The 21,282-nt window shown below is 44.5% G+C and overlaps 2 protein-coding genes across 4 annotated transcripts in view; one reads left to right on the top strand and one right to left on the bottom strand.

Annotated features, from left to right (window-relative positions):
* The window catches only part of Gpr137b (G protein-coupled receptor 137B), a 38,040-nt gene extending 20,952 nt beyond the window's left edge, over nt 1–17,088 (top strand). Inside the window, exons 3-8 of one of the 3 annotated variants that reach the window (XR_009587583.1) lie at nt 2,804–3,026; nt 5,170–5,319; nt 6,709–6,837; nt 8,681–8,805; nt 9,010–9,304; nt 10,397–17,088. Coding sequence is in view for 2 of the 3 variants with exons in the window: in XM_021655370.2 (XP_021511045.1) it covers nt 2,804–3,026; nt 5,170–5,319; nt 6,709–6,837; nt 8,681–8,805; nt 9,010–9,145 (763 nt within the window). In the remaining variant the exon portion in view is untranslated. Of the gene's footprint in view, nt 1–2,803; nt 3,027–5,169; nt 5,320–6,708; nt 6,838–8,680; nt 8,806–9,009 lie in introns of all 3 variants that reach the window. The other 2 variants (XM_021655371.2, XM_021655370.2) reach the window with 2 other exon arrangements.
* Nucleotides 1–21,282, bottom strand: part of Ero1b (endoplasmic reticulum oxidoreductase 1 beta) — a 67,090-nt gene that overhangs the window by 4,686 nt on the left and 41,122 nt on the right. Inside the window, exon 16 of the mRNA XM_021655372.2 lies at nt 20,123–20,179. Coding sequence (XP_021511047.2) covers nt 20,123–20,179 — 57 coding nt within the window. The remainder of the gene's footprint in view (nt 1–20,122; nt 20,180–21,282) is intronic.

Here is a 21,282-nt window from a genome sequence, read left to right as displayed (position 1 = left end):
CTGCGTCCAGAGCCAAGCCATCACCTTCACCGTTCCTGTAGAGCCCTAGGAAGGCACAGACTGCACTCGCTCCTGACCCAATGCTGTACCTTCATACATCCTTTCTAAAACCTGGATGTGGTCAGGTGATGGTTTGGCTGCTCAGCCTGTGTAGTCCTAAGTTCCATGTCCTATCCCTTCTCCATCTCAACTGTCCCCCAGTGCCAGTGTCTTAATTCATACTCCTTCCGGTCTGCTGGGACCTCATCACTCTGGGAGCGTTCTCTCTCTTTGAGGTCTTTGTCATTAGACCTGGCTGGCCTGTGTGGCTTCTTCTTTTCATCAGATGGGCCAGAAGTACAAGTAGCTCTGGGTTCAGGGGTTTGCAGGGGGAGTCCACAGTTCCCTCTGTTCACTTGGAAAGATGTCCTTTGTCCATGGCAAGTTATCGCCAACAAGAGGATGTTAATAATAGAGTTTTTTTGGGAGCCAGGTTCAGGTGTGTCAAGCAGGGCTTTGGGCTCGAGTCCTTCTTAGGTGAGGTTTCATGTATTCCACACTGGCCTCCAACTCATTATGTTACTGAAGACGACCGTGAACTTCTGATCCTCTTCTGCTTCCACATCTTAAGTGCTGGGATGACAGGCATGCACCACCATTCCCAGCTTCTACAGCCCTGGGAATGAAACCAAGAGCCTCACACATGCTCTGCAAGTACTCTAGCAGCCGAGCTACATCCCAGCCATCTCCCTCCATCTCAAAACATGCACAGTGGCGGCAAGGAACCCCCACCTGCTGTGGTGTGGGCGCATCCAGGCCTCAGACTTTGGACCTTGCAGGCGTGAGTTGATTCCTCATCCCTTTGGTTGCAAGCTGTGAGAAATCTGTGGAGTTTAAGTGTAAGGAATCCAGGAAAGCAGGGACAAGAAGACCAGGGAGTGTTGTGTCTGCAGGTACGGAAGGGTCCGAGTCAGCAAGCCTCTGTAGCAGCTTGCTGAGCTGAGTTACAGGCGGTACTGGGAGCCAGAGAGAAAAAGCCCTCATGGGATCACGGTTTCCGATACTGAGATTACCTATTTTCATGTGTGTGTCTGTCTGTGTAAGTATCCAGTTGTGCGCTCAGAGGCCAGAGGAGGACATTGCCATTGCGTGTCCAGTTCTATCCCTGTCCTTATTCCTCTGAGGTGGTCTCTCACTGAATCTGGAACTAGACTGGCAGCCAACAACTCCCATCTATCACTCCCACCCCCATCACTGGGGTTACACGTGTGTACATCCATGCCTACTTTATGTGGGTCCTGGGGGTTTGGACCAAAACTTATGCAAAGCCCTCACAGCAGTCCATTTTTGAGCCACACAATTTTACCCCTTATTGCATGTCTACCACATGGGTCTGCCAGGAAAGAACATCATGTGGGGAGCTGTGAGGGGACCGTGGTGAAGCTGATGCCTTTTGTGTCAGCAAGTCTGAGGAGCCTGCATCTCCTATGTGCGGGTCTCTTGTACATGTGGAGCTCTAAAAACTGTAAGATGAAATGGCCAGTGATATAAACAGCTCAGGGCTTGGGGCCTGTGGTTTGGTGTTAGAACATTCACTGAGGGTGTGCAGTGCCCTTGGTTTAACCCTTAGCACTAGGAAAGAAAAATAAATTTTAAGGCAATTTTTATCCTCTTAGCATTTTTTAGTCAATGTGGTAGATTTGTACTGTGGTTTTCCTTGTAGTGTTAGAGCTCAGGTCCAGGCCTCTGTAGGCAAGTGCTCTGGCACTTAGCTGTGTTCCCAGCCCCAGCTGTGACAGAGTTTTTGTTTTTTAAACCTTTCATCATTTTAGGCGTGTATGTGCACCTCATGTGTGCTGGGTTCCAGAAGAGGTCAGAAGACATTGGATCCCCTGGGACTGGAGTTACAGGCATGTGAGCTGCCATATTGAACCCAGGTCCTCTGGAAGAGCAGCCAGTGCTCTTAACTGCTGCGGAGCCAGGTCTCCAGCCCCTGTGGCAACTCACGGGGAAGACTCTCTATAGTTAGTGGAGTGGGGAGAAGGCAGAACACATTATACAAAAGATCATGCTAAACATGTACAGCTGATCACTAGCATTTGTGCAGGATAGATCCTGTGACCCAGAAATAAACTCTGGATGCTCAAGTCCCTTATAGAATATGGCATTGACATGTGGCCTACACTCATCTTCCCTATAGTGTATAACTCATCTCTAGGTTAGATATTTAAGTGTGAATGTTAGGAAAATGGGTGTTTGGGGAATAATGTCAGGAGACGCCTGCATGTGCTCAGCACAGATGCAGTGCAGTTTTTTTGGCTCTTGGCCGATTGAGTCTGGGAAAAGGATACAGGGAGCAGGGAGGACAGAGCTGTCTTCAGAAACAGCCTTGTGAGGCAGGCATCAGGGAGTTTTATTGTTAGAAGATGGAATGAAGTGCAGAGACTGTGTTGTGTCCCCTCACCCACGTTGAGGGTGATGGGGTAGAGAGAGGCTCTGTATGCTGCCTGGAGCTGAGTCCAAGCATGTTTTCGTGCCTGTGCACAGGCAATTGGGATAGGATGCTCAGGCAAGCCAGCCAATAGGCACAACCCTGAAGCAAGTTCTTGCTACCTCTTAGAAGTGGGACAGTATAAAAGACCCTCAGGCAAGGGGTTCCTGACAGTGGTCATTTTTGTAATGACCTGAGCCTGTCGACCACCAAGAGCCATGCTCCTGCCTCTGCTTCAGCAGTTAGCCCAAACAGCTTCTTTCTAGACTGACCAAGAATGTGTGGCTAAGATGAATAACAGATCCTGAAGTGTGTCTCTTGTCTTCCCCCCAGGTTACCTCTCTACCTGGCCTCGCTTTTCATCAGCCTTGTTTTCCTGTTGGTGAATCTGACCTGTGCTGTGCTGGTGAAGACAGGAAACTGGGAAAGGAAGGTTATCGTCTCCGTGAGAGTGGCCATCAATGACACACTCTTTGTGCTGTGTGCCATCTCTCTCTCCATTTGCCTCTACAAAATCTCCAAGATGTCCCTGGCCAACATCTACCTGGAGTCAAAGGTATGGTGGGAATGTGGTCAAGGTTCCTTATTTTGAAAATGGCTTTCTCCTGGTTTGCACACGGGTTACAACAAACCTTGCTCACTCTGTGGCTCACTGAACTTTGTGTGAACTTCTGTTTCTAGATGGCTAAGCATATGCTAGGGTGTGTAGTGTCTCTGGAAAAACTTAGTCTGGCTTAGAACTACAACTATTTAATTTTTGTGGTGCTGGAGAGCAAACCCAGCCCCCCCCCATGCCCTAGGCAATCATCCACCACTGAGTTACACATTTTAAAAATTCTTATTTGGAGACAAGGTCTTTGTAAGTTGCCTGGGCTGCCCTTGAACTCGCTGTCACCCAGGCTGGACTTGCGACCCTCCTCCTTCAGCCCCCACTCTTATAGCTGGGCTTACACCTCCAGGCCTGACTTGAGCATTTTTAGTGCGTGAGCTAATGTCAGTGGGAGTAGTGTCATAGCCGCACTTAATGGGTAAGGAATCCGAAGCAGAGTTCAAGAAGCGTGTCCCAGGTCAGTGCTCACAAGTACACAGTTGATGTGAATGTGGGCTGCCAAGGACCAGAGTTCATGGCCTTACCACCACCTGCTGTGCCTCTGTGGCGACTCAGATTTAGCCTGTGCCCTCATCAGCTTCTCTCTGGCTGAGGGCATGTTCCCGGCTCTTGCTCCAAGATGGAGTCAGACTCAGGCAAGGAGGCAGCCCTTGCCTCTTATCCACCACTGTCCCACAGCCTGACCTCGATGCTATCTTATCCCCAGGGCTATGAGAAGGGCAAATATGCAGGTACTCTGTGCTACCAAAATGCTTCTGGTCAGCCAGGCCCGTGAATCTCCTTTACAGATTCCCAACCGAAGCCCTGGAAACCTGGCGAATGGGGGTGGGTGGTGGCTGTGTAGAGAGCAGCGTTGGGCCCTGGACAACCAGGGGAACTGGCCCCCTCACTCGCACCACCTCCATCCTTACCCTTCACTTCTTGGGCCCTGCCAATTGTGAGGAGATTAAGTGATTTCTCCAGTGTCTGTGCTTCCGAATACAGCGCCTCTGTGCCCTGTGACAGATCTGTATTCAGACACACACCCTCCTCCGGGACTCTTCCGGTCTTAGTATGCCTGTGGCCTGAAAACTTCAGGGCAGCTGGGCTCCCACCACGCTGTGTCTTTAGAAGTGATCAGTGGGTGAAAATCTCTGCCTTTAGCCCTTACAAGGCCCACTGTGATTCAGGTGAAAATCCTACACATCAGCTGGGCCAGTTCTTTCACTTGGAAATCTCGATGAGTTTTACACTTGATTTTTGCCATAAAGTTCATTATCTTATGAATTGTGCAAAAATTTTGAAAAGTAAAACTGCAGTTTTTAGATGGAAGAGTTAAGTCATTGATTGCCAGATACACTTGGCTGACCCCTGTGATGAAATGAATGACGCTTTGATTTAGGTAATGACTCCCCAGTGCAGGATGCAAGTCAGCTCTGCTTTTCTTTAGTCTGTTAACTACCAGGGGACCTTAAAAATATTTTTTTTTTATGATTTATTATGTATAGTGTTCTGCCTGCATGTACACCTGCATGCCAGATGAGGGCACCAGATCTCATTATAGATGGTTGTGAGCCACCATGTGGTTGTGGGAATTGAACTTAGAACCTTTGGAAGAGCAGCCAGTGCTCTCAACTGGGGGCCCTTTAAGTGATTGCAGACACTGATACAGCTTCATAAATAGGGAAAAGTCACAGATACTCAAGTGACCTTACCCAGAGGCCAAGCAGGACTTCTATGCTTCTAGCTTAGGAGGATCTAGACCTGAACAAGGCTGCATCCTTGTCTGCTGTGCCCATCAGCCGGGATCTTGTTACTGAACAATGGGACTTCAGAGATCTGATGAGCTTTTTGACATTCTGCCTGTTAAGATCAAGGCCTTAGGGCCTTAGTCAATAAAATACAAACATAAGGTACCTGGGTCCTCTGGAAACCAGTGCAAAAGCATGTACTTAAAATTCTGGTGCTCAGCAGAGGAGGCAGGAGGACCAGCAAGCTCGGGTAGAGAGAGGCAGAGAGACACAGATGCACACACCAGGGGAGGGAGGGGCTGGTATGCCCGCAGTGGGTACACCAGCAATGGTCCATTCCTGTTGGCTTTGTCTTCCAGGGCTCTTCGGTGTGTCAGGTGACTGCCACTGGTGTCACCGTCATCTTGCTCTACACCTCTCGGGCCTGCTACAACCTGTTCATTTTGTCGTTTTCTCAGATCAGGAATGTCCACTCCTTTGATTATGACTGGTACAATGTATCAGACCAGGTCAGTGGGGGCATGACAAAGTGGTGTCCAGGGACCAGGTCAGTGGGGACTGGGCAAGGTTCTGCCTGCACAGGCACCAGATCAGTGGGATGTGGTGAGATGCTGCCTCAGTGGAGACCAGCTTAGTAGGATGCAGTGAGTGTCCACAGGAAGGCCAAACTCTGTTTCTGCTGTATAGTGCCAGGTATACAAAAGCAAACAGACATCTTCCCCTGCCCTGTGGGATTGGATGCCCCAATGATGTATAAACATAGATAAGCCAGTGCAGTGGGAAATGAACCCTTTGAATAGGACTCTATTGGATTGCTTTGCAAACATTCCTTAGTGTTATATGGAAAAACCAGCAAATATGTGCAAGTCCAGCTATAAAATCCTACCAGTGCTCACAATGGGAGCTGATTTAAGGTAGTGAGATAAAAATAAAATGACATCAGTGGTCTAAATCCACAATGGCTACATACACGTTATCCCTTGAAAAATGAAACCATGGCTAGCAACCCCTGGGCAACCCCACAGGTGCATCCGGAGAAAGCTGGGCAAGGATGCTTTGGTATGTGTGCCATTTGAGGAAAACCAGATTGAGATTTCTAGACCTTAAGTGGTGGCCAATTATAGAGGTGTTCATCATACACAAGGCTTTCAGTAGCACTGGTACATACAAGTTCAAACCATCACTGCTGCCCGCGTGACCTCTTCATGTTTCCAAACTGAAGTTCCATCACACAACAGATCTGCTTTTAACAAGTTACTTCCAACTTTATTTCAATTAAGAACTTAAAACCATGTTTAGCAGCTTCAAGGGCCTGTACCTTCTTGATGAAAGGGAGATGGCGTGAGGCTGGGCTGTGGTAATCTAGAAGCAGGAGACATGAATACCATCACCCTGGGGAGGAGCATTTGGTCACTGCTTTCAGCATGATGTACTGGAGAAGGCTTAAGGACCAGGCTGTGGCTCAGTGTTTTCTTCCCAGTAACAGGCTGAGAAGCTGCCACATCCAGCTCTTCTCTACTCTGGGACCTTCCCTTCACTGAAGCCCCCAGAGCCATCCTCTTGGGCTTTCCCTTGCTCAGAGGACTTTGCCTGGACAAGCTGTTCTCCACTCACGTGTGGAGAATGTGACAAGCTCCCTCCTTTAGGAGGAGTCAGGGCTGGAGTGTGGGCTCTGGATTTATCCCTTGAACTCCAAAAGTAAACGACTAGCCAGTCATAATCATCCTAAATGGTTTCTACAGTACTTCAGCTGGGGCCTGGCCCACCACTGCAACCCAGTTTCACAGTGCAGGCTTTAGGGGGAATGATTCACTGTGTCTAGGAGTGTTCTCTGCTGTGTGTCCTCCAATACTGGTTGCCTGAGGTTTCATGACTTCATTTTCCCTCCTCTGCAACAGGCAGATCTGAAGAGCCAGCTGGGCGATGCCGGCTACATAGTTTTTGGTGTGGTGCTTTTCGTGTGGGAGCTCTTACCCACCACCTTGGTGGTCTATTTCTTCAGAGTCAGAAATCCCACGAAGGACCTTGTAAGTACCCCTGTCTGTTTGCTGGCATCCTTAATCCTCCTGAAACTTGGATTTTCCTCCTAGTTTTTCAGTGAAGCTTCTTGCATCCCATGGTAGGGTAGGTCATCCATGACTCTTTCAATAGAATCTCTTTTTCCTGTAATGCTCTCTTAAAGTGAGCATGTGTTTGGGGGTTTATCTTTATTTTACAAAAGAAATGAAAGTCAAGGTACATCTCATGGGCTGGGGCTTGGTGATTCTTAATGTAACACAGTGTTCACTGTCCTCTCAGCACATACACTGCTCTTTTAGCAGAGAGTAGAGGGCTGGAGATAAGGCATTTGGTAGAGTGCTTGCCTAACATGCATGAAGTCCTGGGCTTGGCCCTCAGTATCACATAAAACCAGGCATGTAATCGTAGCACTGGGGGGGAGGGGGCGGGGATAGAAGTAAGTGGATCAGAGGTTCAGTCATCCTTGGCTACATAATGAGTCTGAAAATAACAGTTAAACAAAAAAGGGAAAACAGACTCACTTTATCCCCAGAGTGACAAGAGCTCATCAGGGAGTTTGAGAGCAGTGGAGTGGCATCATGGTGACCATGCTGAAGCCACCCACTCCTGTTTGGCCACATTCTGCTTAACCAACACTATAGAAAAGAAAACCAAGCAAGTCAGGCTCAGGATGCCCAGAAGCCTTGCTGTGCCTCACAAGCCAGGGTGCCTTCCTGAGACATATATACTTGGGAGGGTGGGGAGTAGATTTTCGGCCAGTGTGAGCAGTGAGGAGGGCACAGCTCCTGTTTCATACCCAGGTAACAACAGCTTGCTCTTTTTTCTACTCATCTCTGGGTGGTCACCGCTGAGCCAGGCACAGGAAACAGACCAGGGTGAGATGGGAGATGAAGCACGGCCTAGCTAAGCCTTCCCTGCAGGATGGACTCCAGCAATGTACATTTGCAGTTTTTTGGGAATTCAGTTTGGGCCAAAAGTATGAAAGGATAGAGGGAGGATCCTGAGGTAAGAAGCTCCCGAGAGCCTGGTGTGTCTCCACATGGACAGTCTGCTTTAGTCTGGGGAACTTACTCTTTTGAGACAATCCTGCTGTTGGGCAAGGGCTAACCTCGAGGTAAAAACCTCTTACTCGACCTCCCAGGTGCTGGGGGTATAAGCAGGAATGACTGTACCTGGCTATGTGGACATATCGGTGAGGAATTAAAGCAGTAATTCATCACTGGAAGTATGAGCTATGGCGTTATTAGCATTATTAGCGGTATATACCTAATGGGTTTCACTGTGATGTTTATATAACCATATTTTTATTTATCCTCCCTCCCAATTACCCTGTCTCCCTCTTACTGATCACCAACTAGTCAATGCTCTTCCTATGGTCAGTTTCTTTAAGAAAAAAAAATTGCCTATTGCTGGGCATGGTGGCACATGCCTTTAATCCTAGCACTTAGGGAGGCAGAGGCAGGGAGGACTCTGTGAGTTCAAGGCCAGCCTAGTCTACAGAGTGAGTCCAGGACAGCCAAGGCTACACAGAGAAACCCTCTCTAAAAGCCAAGAAAACAAAACAAAACAAAAACAACCCAAAACTCCCACCTAAATAAAAACAAAAAACAAAACAACAACAAAAACTGCCTATAGATCCTCAAGGAGAGAGCAGCCCTTCCTCCTTCATGCTGTACTTTGGGACTGAAGGTATAGCTCAATTGGTGGAGTGCTTGCCTAGCATGCAGGAAACCTTAGATTCAATCCTCAGCACCTAAGAGGTAGAGGGAGGAAAATCAAAAATTCAAGGTCATCTTTGGCTTTTAAGGTTGAGACTAGCATGGGTGCTAAGCTGATAATGTCTTCTTCTAGACCAACCCTGGGATGGTCCCCAGCCATGGATTCAGTCCCAGGTCCTATTTCTTTGACAACCCCCGAAGATATGACAGTGATGACGATCTTGCCTGGAACATTGCCCCTCAGGGACTTCAGGGAAGGTAAGATCCTGCGCCTGGGCCACTGGAACAGCTTGAACTGGAAGACTACTCCTACTCCTGTAGGGTCAGGTTCACCGTGGGGAAACAGCAAGGTATAAACAGCAAAGAAGAGATCTAGACAAGATTCCCTACCCCGGTCTCCCCAGTCAGGATCCCATGCTTAGTAGCTGTGCTGGTTTTAAAGAAATCAACCTTCACTTATAGGACTTCTCCGAGCCTACCCAGAGAGAGCCAGAGCATTTGCTGCTCCAGTCACTCAGTGGAACGTGACCTGGGACATCCGGGCAGACATCTCGGATCCTCTTCTAAAGCCAGAGAATACATGAACAATAATCACTAGAGCGAATGTATTATAAGAACCAGTATTTGAAATTTGTCATTCTTAAGTACTTATTGACTAAGATCACAAGTGTCATCTCACTCATTGTTTGCTACAGTCCTGTGAGGTCGGTATAATTGAGTTCTCATGGTTCAAGATCTGTGGGAATCCCTTTCCTAGGTAAGCAATGTGGCTGGCCCTGGTGCATACCTCAGTGCCAGAGTACATGGGAACTGCCTCCTTTCTTGAAAATCCACTTGCAACCTGGGCTCAGTCTCTTTTAGGGTGGGTATTTACACACAGTAGCATTCACAATGGGGGGGGTGTGTGTGTGCGTGCTCAAGATAGTAAACAAGCTGTACCTGGTGCCTTCAGCTAGACCCAGAGTCTGGATAACAGCGAGGAAGAGGAGGAAGGGAAGCCCTCCTAGCCAGGGCCAGGAGCAGCCCTAGCTGCCCAATGTTCCTCCTCTCCCTGTGCACCTGGATCTGCCTGGCGCTCAGAAAGCTCATTGGTTTGGGCTGTGTGTGTGCTGTCTCAGTGGGGAGGGAGGAGAGCCCTGATCAGATAAGAAAATAAGGTAGCAGGGGAAAGCGCAGAGCAGCAGAGGTCACGTACAGATTCTGGAAGCAAGCCAACATACAAAGCTTTCTCAGGGTCAAAGCCATCCTCCGAGAGTCTGAGCTTCACCTCTTCCCAAACTGTTCTCTCAGCTAGCACCCCACTGTTTCACCCTGGGACCCCACCCGAGCATCCCTAACCATGACTTGCCAGAAGTTGCCAAGAGTAGAGAGGGAATACTCAGCCTGTGCAGAGCAAGACAAGACCCTTCTGTGATAGAGGAAAATGAAAAGTGTCGAGTTCAAACGGTATCTCAGATGTTGCTCTTGAGGACTTTTGTTGTTCACTCAACCCTGACTACAGCCTAACAAGGAAGTTGCTAATGCCACTCCTGTTCCACAGATGAGGAAACTTCAGACACAGAAATTCTCTATCCAAAACACATGGCCACTGAACTGTAAGACAATTTTTTGCCGAAACTGTGTTCTCCACAGTGGCTAGTTTTAGGTTCTAGTAGTTGCAAACTTCTGAGCTCTGCAGGGTTTGGTAGACTTGAATGCAGGCTGCCAGCAGTGTGACTAGCTGTTTGGTGGGAAATGGGCTTCCAGACACCAGCCTGAAAAACCCAAGTCTATTGCTAAAGTACACATGCCACTTATATATAACACACTGTGTTAAGCCACTAAACTGGTTTTGTTTGTTTGTTTAAAGTTTTGCTCCGGACTACTATGACTGGGGACAGCAAACTAACAGCTTCCTGGCACAAGCAGGAACTTTGCTGCAAGACTCTACTTTGGATCCAGACAAAGCAAGTCAAGGGTAGCAGCAGCTTGACACAGTCCTATGGAAGAGTCCTCTGTTGAAAACCTTCAGCCAGACAGACTGGATGACAGCTGAGTTTTTAGGGCACTTTTCCTTATGACACAGAACTTTATTTTTTGCTGTAGCTTTCTCATGGCTCCATAGGACTAAGCAATAATTTAGAGTGATAAATCCTTACTTTAGTACTAGCAGAGAGCCTGGCTATTTCAGTGGGTATAATTTAAACTTTTAAAAGAGATTCTGTACTTTTATAAAGATGTATTTTATATAACTTAAATACTAATGCTAAAGTATACTAGGTTTTCCCATGATTGTTACTGTAATGTATGTTGTAGTTTGCACAGACTTTCATGCATAATTCACTTTAAAACGTATAGAATACGTGGTCTAATAGTTTAAAGCTTTTGGACAAGTTTCGAAAAGCCTTACCTCTGAAGGTCACTCTGATTGTGAGGGCCACTGCCACTCCAGTGTTGAAAGTTAAGAGGAGGCAGAGTGCCATGGTCTGTATGTAACTGGCTCAGCAGTAGCAGCTCCTCTTAAACTTTGCCCAAAGTTGGGTGCTTCTTCATCCGAGAGCACTACTATAAGCACTCTGGTAATAAGTGGATACTGTCAAGATGTAGTTGCCGACACTATTAAACCTCCTCTGCTGTGTGTGTAGCCGTTTTGTAGAGTTTTCTTCAGCCTGGTGTGACTGAATACTCACTACCTCAGTAGGATGGCAGGACTGCGCCTTCCCTGACTCAGCCAGTGCTTTCTATAATCAAAGACAAACCAAGAAATCCCCACTAAGTGTTAAGAGTAAAGTTTTCTGGCCCTCAAGCTCTAAAGGGCTGTGGGCTCTTGACAGCTTTTCTGTGAAACATGCCTGTAATTTGTGTGAGACTGACATGGTGCTCAGTGCCTGTTATTTTAAATAGTGCTCAAGCGATGGAAAGCTGTGTGTTTTAAACAGTGGCTCTGCTATGGCAGTGGGACCCCCGTCTCAGCCAGAGGGGGTTCCAGACAGTGTTCCCGATGGGTGTCTTGGGGCTTCCCTGGGTGTGCTCTGGAACCAAAATGGCCCTCCTGGAAGCTGGATGCTTTGGCTTCTCACAGAATGCATCATCTGGTCCCAGAGGTCACCAGAGCCACAGTCAGTCTCACTCATACAGCCTACAGCCCACTTTACTAGAGTTTTGCTGCTCTAGAGTTTTGGAAAAGCCCATCTTGGGCTTTAACTTAACAGGGTCAAGGCCACTTTCTCCTGTTTTGATGCATTAAAACTTGGGATCCCAAGTTTCAAATGGGTCGTGACTGGGTTTTACTATAGAGAGCACAAAGTTGAAGACAGTGCACAGCCCCTCACCCATCTTTGCTTTTGAGTGTGACAAGCATCTGGCTTGCAAACCATGTACAATAGTTATTTGCCCTGGTGAATTCCTCACTGAAGCAAAGCCTGCACAAATAGCCTAAATCGGTAGTTGACAGCAGCAGTGTATAAGACAGTGTATCTGTCACCTATACTTCCAACGATTCGGCTGTTGAAGCCAGTGCCCACAGCACCTGTGTCCTTGTCCACAGCAGGTTTGTTATCCATCAGTAGCTAAGTACAGGGCTTTCTGAAAAGCACAGCATCATTAAGACCATTCTGTCTGCACTCATTTTGTAGCACATGCACACTTTACAGTTTGTGACTGTAGGAAGACATACCCAGCATCAACCAACAAGCTACGACCCACTTTTATAATAGTTCAACATTCATGTCAGCTATTATTTTTTGTTGGAAAGGACAAAATGATATGCCTATGGAATCTTTTATTTATCTTTGTTTTCGAGACAGGGTTTCTCTGTGTATGTAGCCTTGGATTTCCTGGCCTCCCATTGTAGATGAGGCTGGCCTGGAACTCACAGCAATCTCCTGCCTCTGCCTCTGCCTCCCTGAGTGCTGGGATTAAAGGTGTGCACCACCACACCTGGCTGAATCTCACTTTTTTTTTTTTTAAAGTAAGACTATAACTCTTAAATGTTGTCAACACATTGGAATGTAAATGTGATGGCTGTGGATCACAGGCAAGGAAGGAGGTCTAACTTGCCTTTGAGCCCTCTCCCTTACCTCCTCTGCTAACAAAGCTAACTGTTCCTAATGTGTTAAACATAGGGAAAGGAGTGTTCATGTTAACAGCATCATGAATTTAAAACCTGGCAATTTTAAAGATTGAAGTGCACAGGGCCAAGCATGGTATTATGCTTATAATCCCAGCACTAGCCTGGGCTGTAGCAGTACTCTGAGATGAACAAGTTCATCTCACTGAAAATGACAGTGTGGTACCAGCACTGAGGGCTGCTATAGCAAGAACAAGACACACATGGTTTTAACTGCTGGAAGAGTCATTTGCTTGCTTAGCTAAGAATTCTGGCCAGGTTATCATGCTCATATCTATGATTGATTGGCACCTATTCCTTTAGACAGCTGGGGTATGAGTTGTGAACTGGAGGTTATTACAGCACATGTCCCAGTCACATTTGGTTTTTCGGTGGCTATAGCAAGGATGCCTTAAACATACACAACTAGTGCTCTACCACTGAGCTATATTGCTTGCTCTTGCCAACTCTGCCTTGACTGTGTCGGACACACTCATAGCATCTGTTCTGGTCACGTGTTCATCTGCATAAATCAGGTAAACCCTGGCACCTCCCAAATTCCTCCTTGGGAATTTCAACTGCTTCTGTAGACCATAGTGTTAAGCCAACACTAGACCCCTATAAAGAGCAAAAGAAGAATTAGTGGGTGCTTCAGGAGCACTGTGAAAATCTCATCTGGATCGACGTAGTGTGTATCACTAGAACATTGTCCACACATGCATGTGTACTTGCACAGTGGAGATCAAATGCAGGCCTTAAACTTGTTAAGCAAGTGCTCTGTCTGCCACTAAGCTACACACATTCCAGCCTCTGCTGTGTGTTCTACTACCAGGTTACAAATAATTTATCAAAATTTACAAGTTAAGCCAACTGTTTCAGAAAAAGGATCCTGCTTTAAGAACAGACTGGTGCAGAAGCATCGAAGTGCAGTTTCACTTTATCCAGTATGCATGAGCTATTCACATCTCTGATGGGTCCAGGTGGGGGAACAATTAAAAAGGAGCAGGCTCAAAGACTACATAAGACAAAGTGAGACTACTTTTTAAATGGGATTGTCAAGACAGGCATTGGAATTAGTGTCTCCTGGGTGTCTCTGTTGTACTGGGCAGTTGTCATGAGTTTGGATCTGAGACCATACAAAGAGAGTCATAGATTAATTTCCTTTCAGGTCCTCTTTCCCAAAGGAACAAAATACCCAATACCTGTTTTGACCATTCTTATGTCCCAAAGTTTTGACTTCCTACACCTTGGCCTCATCCTTGCCCTGAATAAATACTGTGTTCATTATAGACTCATGCAATCCAGGATTGTGATCCTTGAATCCAAATGCTTGCAGGCATCCATACCTGCCTTCTCCAAACCTTGATATGGCCCTGCTCCATTTTCTGATTCAGATACCTTGCTAATGGCTTCTTTTCCCCCTAAGCATTATCTGGTTCACCCCTCAAATAAAGATTTTCTATAATCTAAGTAGATTGTATGTCCCCAAACTTTAACCTAGTCAGAACTGGAATTCAGAGATCCACTTTCTTCAGCTCATATGAGCCTTAAAATTCTTCCCTTTCTACCAACTCTTGTCATATAACTGCTACCCATGATTCTGACTCCACTATTCACTCCCCAGTCATGGTCTTCCTACAAGACCCTAACTAAAGCATAGAAAGAGTGCATGCATTCAGATAAACAGTACCTTCCCAGGGCTGCTGTGTGGCTTTAGCAGACATGAAACTATTGGACAAATAAATGGAGTGGGATTTTTTTTTATATGAAGATAAGCCCAAAATCATTCTTGGAGACTTTGTCTTACAAGATGAACTCTGACTTCATAGGTGCTCTGCAATAAATACCTCTATGAAATGCCCCATTTAGGAAGAGTACTCAAAATTACCCCAGGGAGTTAAAAAGAAAGCCTAAAGGGTCATTAAGCTGTGTGAAATTGAGATAGAAAACTAAAAACATCAAGAGGTTAAAAGTACCTTCACATCTAAAGATGTAGCTGTGGTCTGAGTGCTTGTCCATTTGTAGAAGGCCCTGGGTCCAAACCCTAGCACAGCATGATAGCTTACACCTGTGATCCCATGAAAAGTGGACACAAGGAAAATCAGAATTCAAGATCATCCTTGGCTATCCAAGGAGTTTGAGGCCAGCCTGAGACACATGAGACCCTGAAAGTAATGAAAGGGAGGGAGGGAGGGACTCACAAAACAGCCTGACAGAGTTCTGTCATGCTGTATGGATTTTTTTCAAAGTTCATGTGATATCATAAACAGTATCTAGGAAAAAAACAAAAGGTGCAGGGGAAAGAATGAGAATGTGTGGTCAATTTGAACGCATTAATAGTAAACTCCAAATTACCCATTATGTGTTGGTGTCACATTAAGGAAAAGAAATCAAAGCACTTTCCATTGATGTCATTTAACCAAGGGTGAGCCCAGATCTGAATTTCTATTTCATATTCCCTGTGTCTTCTGTTCTTGCCCTCTGAATCTGTTACATGAGTCAGAATCTGTGCCTACCTGAGGCTGTCATGTAAATCTATCCCTGTGTGTTCATCCATCCCAAAGGGCTTTGCTCTTTATTGAGCAGCACAAAAAGCATCCCATGGGGAATGAATGAGTGATAAGAGAATTTTTTTTTTCTTCTGTTTTTCAAGGCAAGGTTTCTCTGTGTAGCTTTGGCTGTCCTGGACTCGCTTTGTAGACCAGACTGGCCTCAGACTCACAGAGATCCTGCCTCTGCCTTCCTCAGTGCTGGGATTACAGTTGTGCACCACTGTACCTGGCTGATAACAGAAATCTTTAACAGAGATTCACAAAGGATTAAGTAAGTCACAGACCCCAACTGACCCAGATAATGGTATTTCAAACACTACTGTTTATCAATCAATATTCAAATATTATGTTCAACATTTATGGTGGATATTCATTTTAGAAGGTTGCTTTCAACTTCTGTATTTTCAGCAAATGGTACCCATGCATTACTCTGGATCAGGGACATGAAGAATACATAACTTCAGATTACAGCTGTGCACTGGGAACTCCAAGGACAAGTAAAGGTGACTGTTAGCATTGTTCTCTTAAAGGTGGGTTAACTAGCTGAGTATACGGTAGGATAGGAGGTCATAAGTGACCTCAGAGGGCACTAACTGCCTGTGAGGGGCATTAAAAGGTCCAGTCCGGTCCAGTCTCTTGGGAAGATATATTTTTGTAATATTGCATCATCACAAGAGAGGACCGAAGACTAACATTAAATATTATTAAAACAATCTCTACTATTCCATATAGAAGATGGACTGAAGAAATGGGAACAGAACCTAGATAAAGGGCTAAGCCCATAAAAATGTCATAGATCTGTCCTATCTACGTGTAGACTCAAACTAGTCATAGAGAAGATGGACTGTTCAGGCACAAGCAGGTCACCTGCTAGGGAAAATTGGGTGTGTTTCTTAACGTGTATTTTGTACTAGGATCTGTTTCAAGGGATCAGAATTTAGAAATGAAAATGTAAAACCATCAATCCTTCAGAAGGAAAAAAAAAAAAAAAGCCGGTGGTTTACTGTTTTGGTCTGAGTGAGGAAGACAGTCTACAAGCTGATACAGAAACCAGCCAAGAACTGGTATAAGAAATCAGACCGGAAAACAGCACAGAAAACTGTCAGGACAAAGCCAGGTAACAAACTGGAAGACTATGCAGCCAGTCACACTTGAAGGATTACACCCTAAACAGGTGAAGTTCCAAATACCATGCAGTAAAAAAGTGCACAAAGAACATGGAACAAATTCAGGGGACTCCTCATTAAGAGTTGTTAATTTTATATATTTAGGTTAAAAATGAACATTTTAAACTTATATTCTCTCAGAATGTCCAAGCCCAGCATTTGGACACCTTCTATGATGGTGAGGTTGTGGGTGAGCAAGCACAGGTGGTATGTGATGTGAACTAGCTGCTCTGGAGGGCAGAATCTAAGTCAGTGCCTTTCAAAACTACAAGTGTGTGTGTAGTCTTTCACTTTTGAATACTTAGAGATGTATGTATACATATGTGATATGATATGTGGACAAGGTCTAGAAACAACCCAAATGCTCAAGAATGGTACTGCTTAACTAAATAATGGCATAGCCATATTAAAAATTCCAAGTACCCACAAAAGTGAAAAAGTTATCTGGTGATATGTGGCCACTGAAATATTAGGTGATAAAAGCAGATGGTGTGTATGTGATGTTATTCCAAGTAAAGACACAGAGAAATGAGGCTTTATATTTGTACATATGGCATACTGGGGGAAAAAAAAAGAGGTATGAATGGAGATAAAAAAAGCCAGGGGCAGAAGGTATGTGTGCACACTATGGGAAGCCGGGAAGACATTGTATTTTTAGTATATACTGTGTTTTTTAACTATGTGAATGTATCAACTGTTCAGAAAGTTAAATAAAAGAAGCATTTTTTAAAGCCTATGACTCAATAGAAATCACAGAATTCCTACATTTTGATAAAATGTTAATAGACCAACATTAAAAAAAAATGACACAACAGCCCACACTAGCAGCAGAGGCTCTGGAATCATGGATTCTGGTGGCATGATCAGGCCTCACAACCATGAGTTATGTGCCTGAGTGTCATCTGTGTTCATGCTTTAGGAAACAACTGTACTTAGCACTAGTGTGCTAGTGATAAGCTGTTGCATGCCGAACCCTCAGCACAGAGCCAACGTCTGCCGTCATGACTGCAAGAAGAGCACCCCTCAGACCATGCAGATCCAGTAGTTATATATATATGTGTATGTGTGTGTATATATGTATATGTATATAGATATATATAGATATAGATCCCTGATCCATAAGTTATAATCACATTCTTGTAAGAAGCACTCAGTATGGAGGAGGGGAAAACAAAGAAACAGAAGATTGCAGAAACATGTATTTTAATTCATGGTCTAGATTCTGGTGGATACAATAGCAAATTATTTGGAATTCTGCTCAGAAAACTCAAAGCTGCATCTGCAGATGTTATTTCAATTAAAGGACATATGGATTTATGTGCTTGGCTTGTACCAAGGAATTTCCATGACACCGGGTACCTGCTCTGAGCCTTTTGGTGACTAGCTATGGCTTCTGCGGGAACTTCAGTCTGCAAACTGCGAGAGGCCTACTGTGAACTGTTTTCAGGTGTCCGGCTGAAGGCAATGCTGAGGAAGACCAGCACAGTTGTCCTTCCTTGTCTACAGTGGCACCTAGGCAGGGCTGAGAAACACGGCACAGCATTTCATACACACGATACAGGGGCTCAACATTTGACTTGTCAGGTTTCAAAACTAAAATCTTGTTTTGGCTAATGCTCCACATAATCCAAAACAGGAGGAGCACTGAGCACTGACCATTTTAGTGTGTAACATCTGTCTGTCTAACACAGATGCCACAGGAAAACAAACAGGCCACCAAGGGAAAATACTTCCTCTTCACGATCATGGCACCAGGTACAGTCATTTCTGTCAGTTTGGATGTCGAGTGCTAGATTTTTAAGCACATGTGACAGAACTGGCAGACAGCTTTTTAAGGATAGACTCACCGCCAGGGTCACTAAACAGTGCTTACAGTCTCCACAGTCCTTAGATGTCATGGCAATGTTGGCCATGCAAAAGGATGTAAAAGTTAATATAACAAACACCAAAATCAGAATACTTCCCTTACTGAAGAAATTCATTACAACCTTGAGGACATTGTAACTTAACCATTTCTTTCAGCTTCCTAGAACACACTCTATGCTGCTGTATGTCCTAAGCTTGCAAGTGGAAATGAGGATTTTTTTTTTCCCTCAAGCAAATAGTTTAAACAATAGTATTTAACTGCAGTGGTGGTAAATGACATTTCCAAAACAAACTGCATTTAAAATAAAACTAAACAAAGTGCAAATTTTTCACATTTCCTTACATTCTAAGTGGGCTGCAGAACTTACTGCTGTACCAGCAAGGTCACTGGCATTCACTTTGTGGACTTTTTATCTTACAGTGGCCTCCTCCCATTATGTGGTAATACTTGACTCTTTAAAAAAATTAAAAGCAAAGAAAAAGGAAAATTGCAAGACATCTTTAAAAAATAACCTACAAAATTCACCACTCTCAACATTAAGTTTCTAAAGATTAGGAATTAGGAGCAGAAATAACTAATGAGGCCTCAGTCCCCCATCACACCTCCACAGGGGAAGATTAGGCATGAATGGGAATGAACCAACTAAATAATCTGGCACACACCATGAAGTCACAGGGGCACAGTTCAGACTTTGGCAGATAAGATGTGGGTTTAAGAGCACTTACTGTTTACTTCAGAAAGACGGAATCTAAGGAGATGTGAGACTTTGGACTCACATTACTGCCACACAGATAAAAACCTTTTAAGTAATCCCATTATCCACTGCCACCTTTAAAAGAACCAAGATTTAAAATATTGAAAAGACTTTACAGGTTTAGAAAAGGACAGTCTAGGGCCTTCAAGTCCTCCACTGTCTTATGTCACACCAAGGATGGCTGATCTGGGATGAACTGAAGATGGAGAGGAGGGAGGAAGCGACACTCATGCTGAAGCATCTCACCAGGCAGAATCACACAAAGAGGTAGAGGATTGCATAGATTGTGTTCAAAATCAAATATTTAAAATGCTTACTTTAACACAGCAAAATTTGTGCATAATGCAATTAGCATTATAAACCCATAGGATCCCTTTCAAATTTTGTGAAGAAAAAAAAATCCATTAAATAAATAGGGCTTTTCATAAAATAAATGAAAATGTCTATAATTAGAAGAGGAACAAAGAGAAAAGTCAGAAGGGGAGCTGTAGGCTTTAGGTAGAGGACACTCTTGAGCCAGCCTGGGGTACACAGGCCAAGTGAGCATGGGAGGGCACTTACCCACCTTCACCAAGGCAGGTCCCTTTAGGCCAAAACCAAAGCAGCAACAGCAACTAAACGTCTTAAAATGGTCGAAGTCCTGGGAGATATCCAGAACCTCTCTCACTCGTCACTGAAAGGCCTATTCATTATAGTGACAGCCCTGTGTTACGGAAGATGGCATACAATGTTAGGCAAGGCTAAAACACTAACTACACCATTGACGAATTTCTGTCACTGAGACCAGCCCTAGGCAGCACTGGTTCCCTAGTTCTTTTTCTATAACAGACTGAATAGTCTTCTCAGGATAGACACAGTCTTTTAAAATTTGACAACTAGAAATGAAGGGTAATACAATACAAACAAGACCAATGTGGAACAAACATGGGATAGTATAACTTACAATTTTAAAGTATATACTTCATTTATAAATAGCTCTAATTGATATCTATTAAGGATCATAAATATTCAAGTGGACATTTGAACTTATTCTTTAAGAGTTCAGAATTCTTCAAGTCTTAGACACTTAGTCTGTCTGCTCAGTGTCCAAGGCTAAAAGGCTTCACACAGTTCGTTATGTCTATGGAGACATAGAAAAGTCTTCATTACCTCCTGTTCTGCAATAACGCTTTAAAGTTCTGTAATTCTGTTATGCTTGTAGAAAGCCTGCAGGAGGAGAACAGGTGCATATTATGCATACAGCTGACATGAAGTGATGTGCATACATTTCAAATAGCCAATACTGGTTCCTTGAGCTATATAACCTAGAAGCAAAAATCTAAAAGAACCAAATACTGAACACTGAATTCCATTTGAAATAGAAATGCTGTAACTCCTATTAAAACTGAGAGATCATAGAGCCTTAGTTCAGCTTGCTCAGAAGGGAAAAACAAACAAACAAACAAACAAAACAACTCATGTTTTCATCAAGACCATAAATGAGAGCCAGGTGTGGTCGTGCATGACTTTAATCCCAGCACTTAAGAGGCAGACAGATCTGAGTTCAGGGCCAGCCTGGTGTACAAAGTGAGTTTCAGGACAGCCAGGGCTACACAGAGAAACCCTGTCTTGAAAAATAAAACAATAACAACAACAAAAAGACTGTAGATGAGCGATGGAAACAGTGCCATGAATGGCTCACAAATACTTGGTGTCTCCTACACAGTCACTCCCAGTGCCTATTTATAATTTATGGCATTGTGTAAGTGATTAGTGGCTCAATGAATAAAAAGCTCAAACCCAGAAGTAAAACTCTGGGAAAGGAAGAAATGAAAAACCTACAAGTTCATTTTTCCTTATGTATAAAACTCAGGGTTTTATACATAACACAATCCAGTATTTCTCTTCTACAGACTGGTGATACAATGTACCCTGCTAACTGCTTTTTTTTTTCTTTACCCCAATATTTGAGGAGTTTCTGTTTATTGAGAGCTTAGGAGGTTCCAGGCAATGATCTGAGCCCTTCAAGTGTCCATACTCAATAAACCTAAAGAATGCAACAACAAAAGGTGGCTAGAACATTGCTCTTATATTTCAGGTAAAATTAGGATCAAATCAAATATTTTTTCAGGATCCCCAGCTAGTAGGTGGGTTCTAAGAGGGGCGCTATATCTGCTGTATTGCTGGCAAATGGCAGGTCAAAATCCCAGGACTCCAAAATTGGCTTCCTGGCCAGCACGCCTGGAGGGAGAACAGGCTCTGGATATAAGGTTGAAGCTAGAAAGGAACGTATCTGAGAGCCAATGACATTTTGATTAAATGGTCAACTT

Source organism: Meriones unguiculatus, chromosome 19, assembly GCF_030254825.1.
Source record: "Meriones unguiculatus strain TT.TT164.6M chromosome 19, Bangor_MerUng_6.1, whole genome shotgun sequence".
NCBI lineage: Eukaryota > Metazoa > Chordata > Mammalia > Rodentia > Muridae > Meriones > Meriones unguiculatus.
Note: the sequence above shows the minus strand (reverse complement) of the source record. Positions and strands in the feature narration are given on the sequence as shown.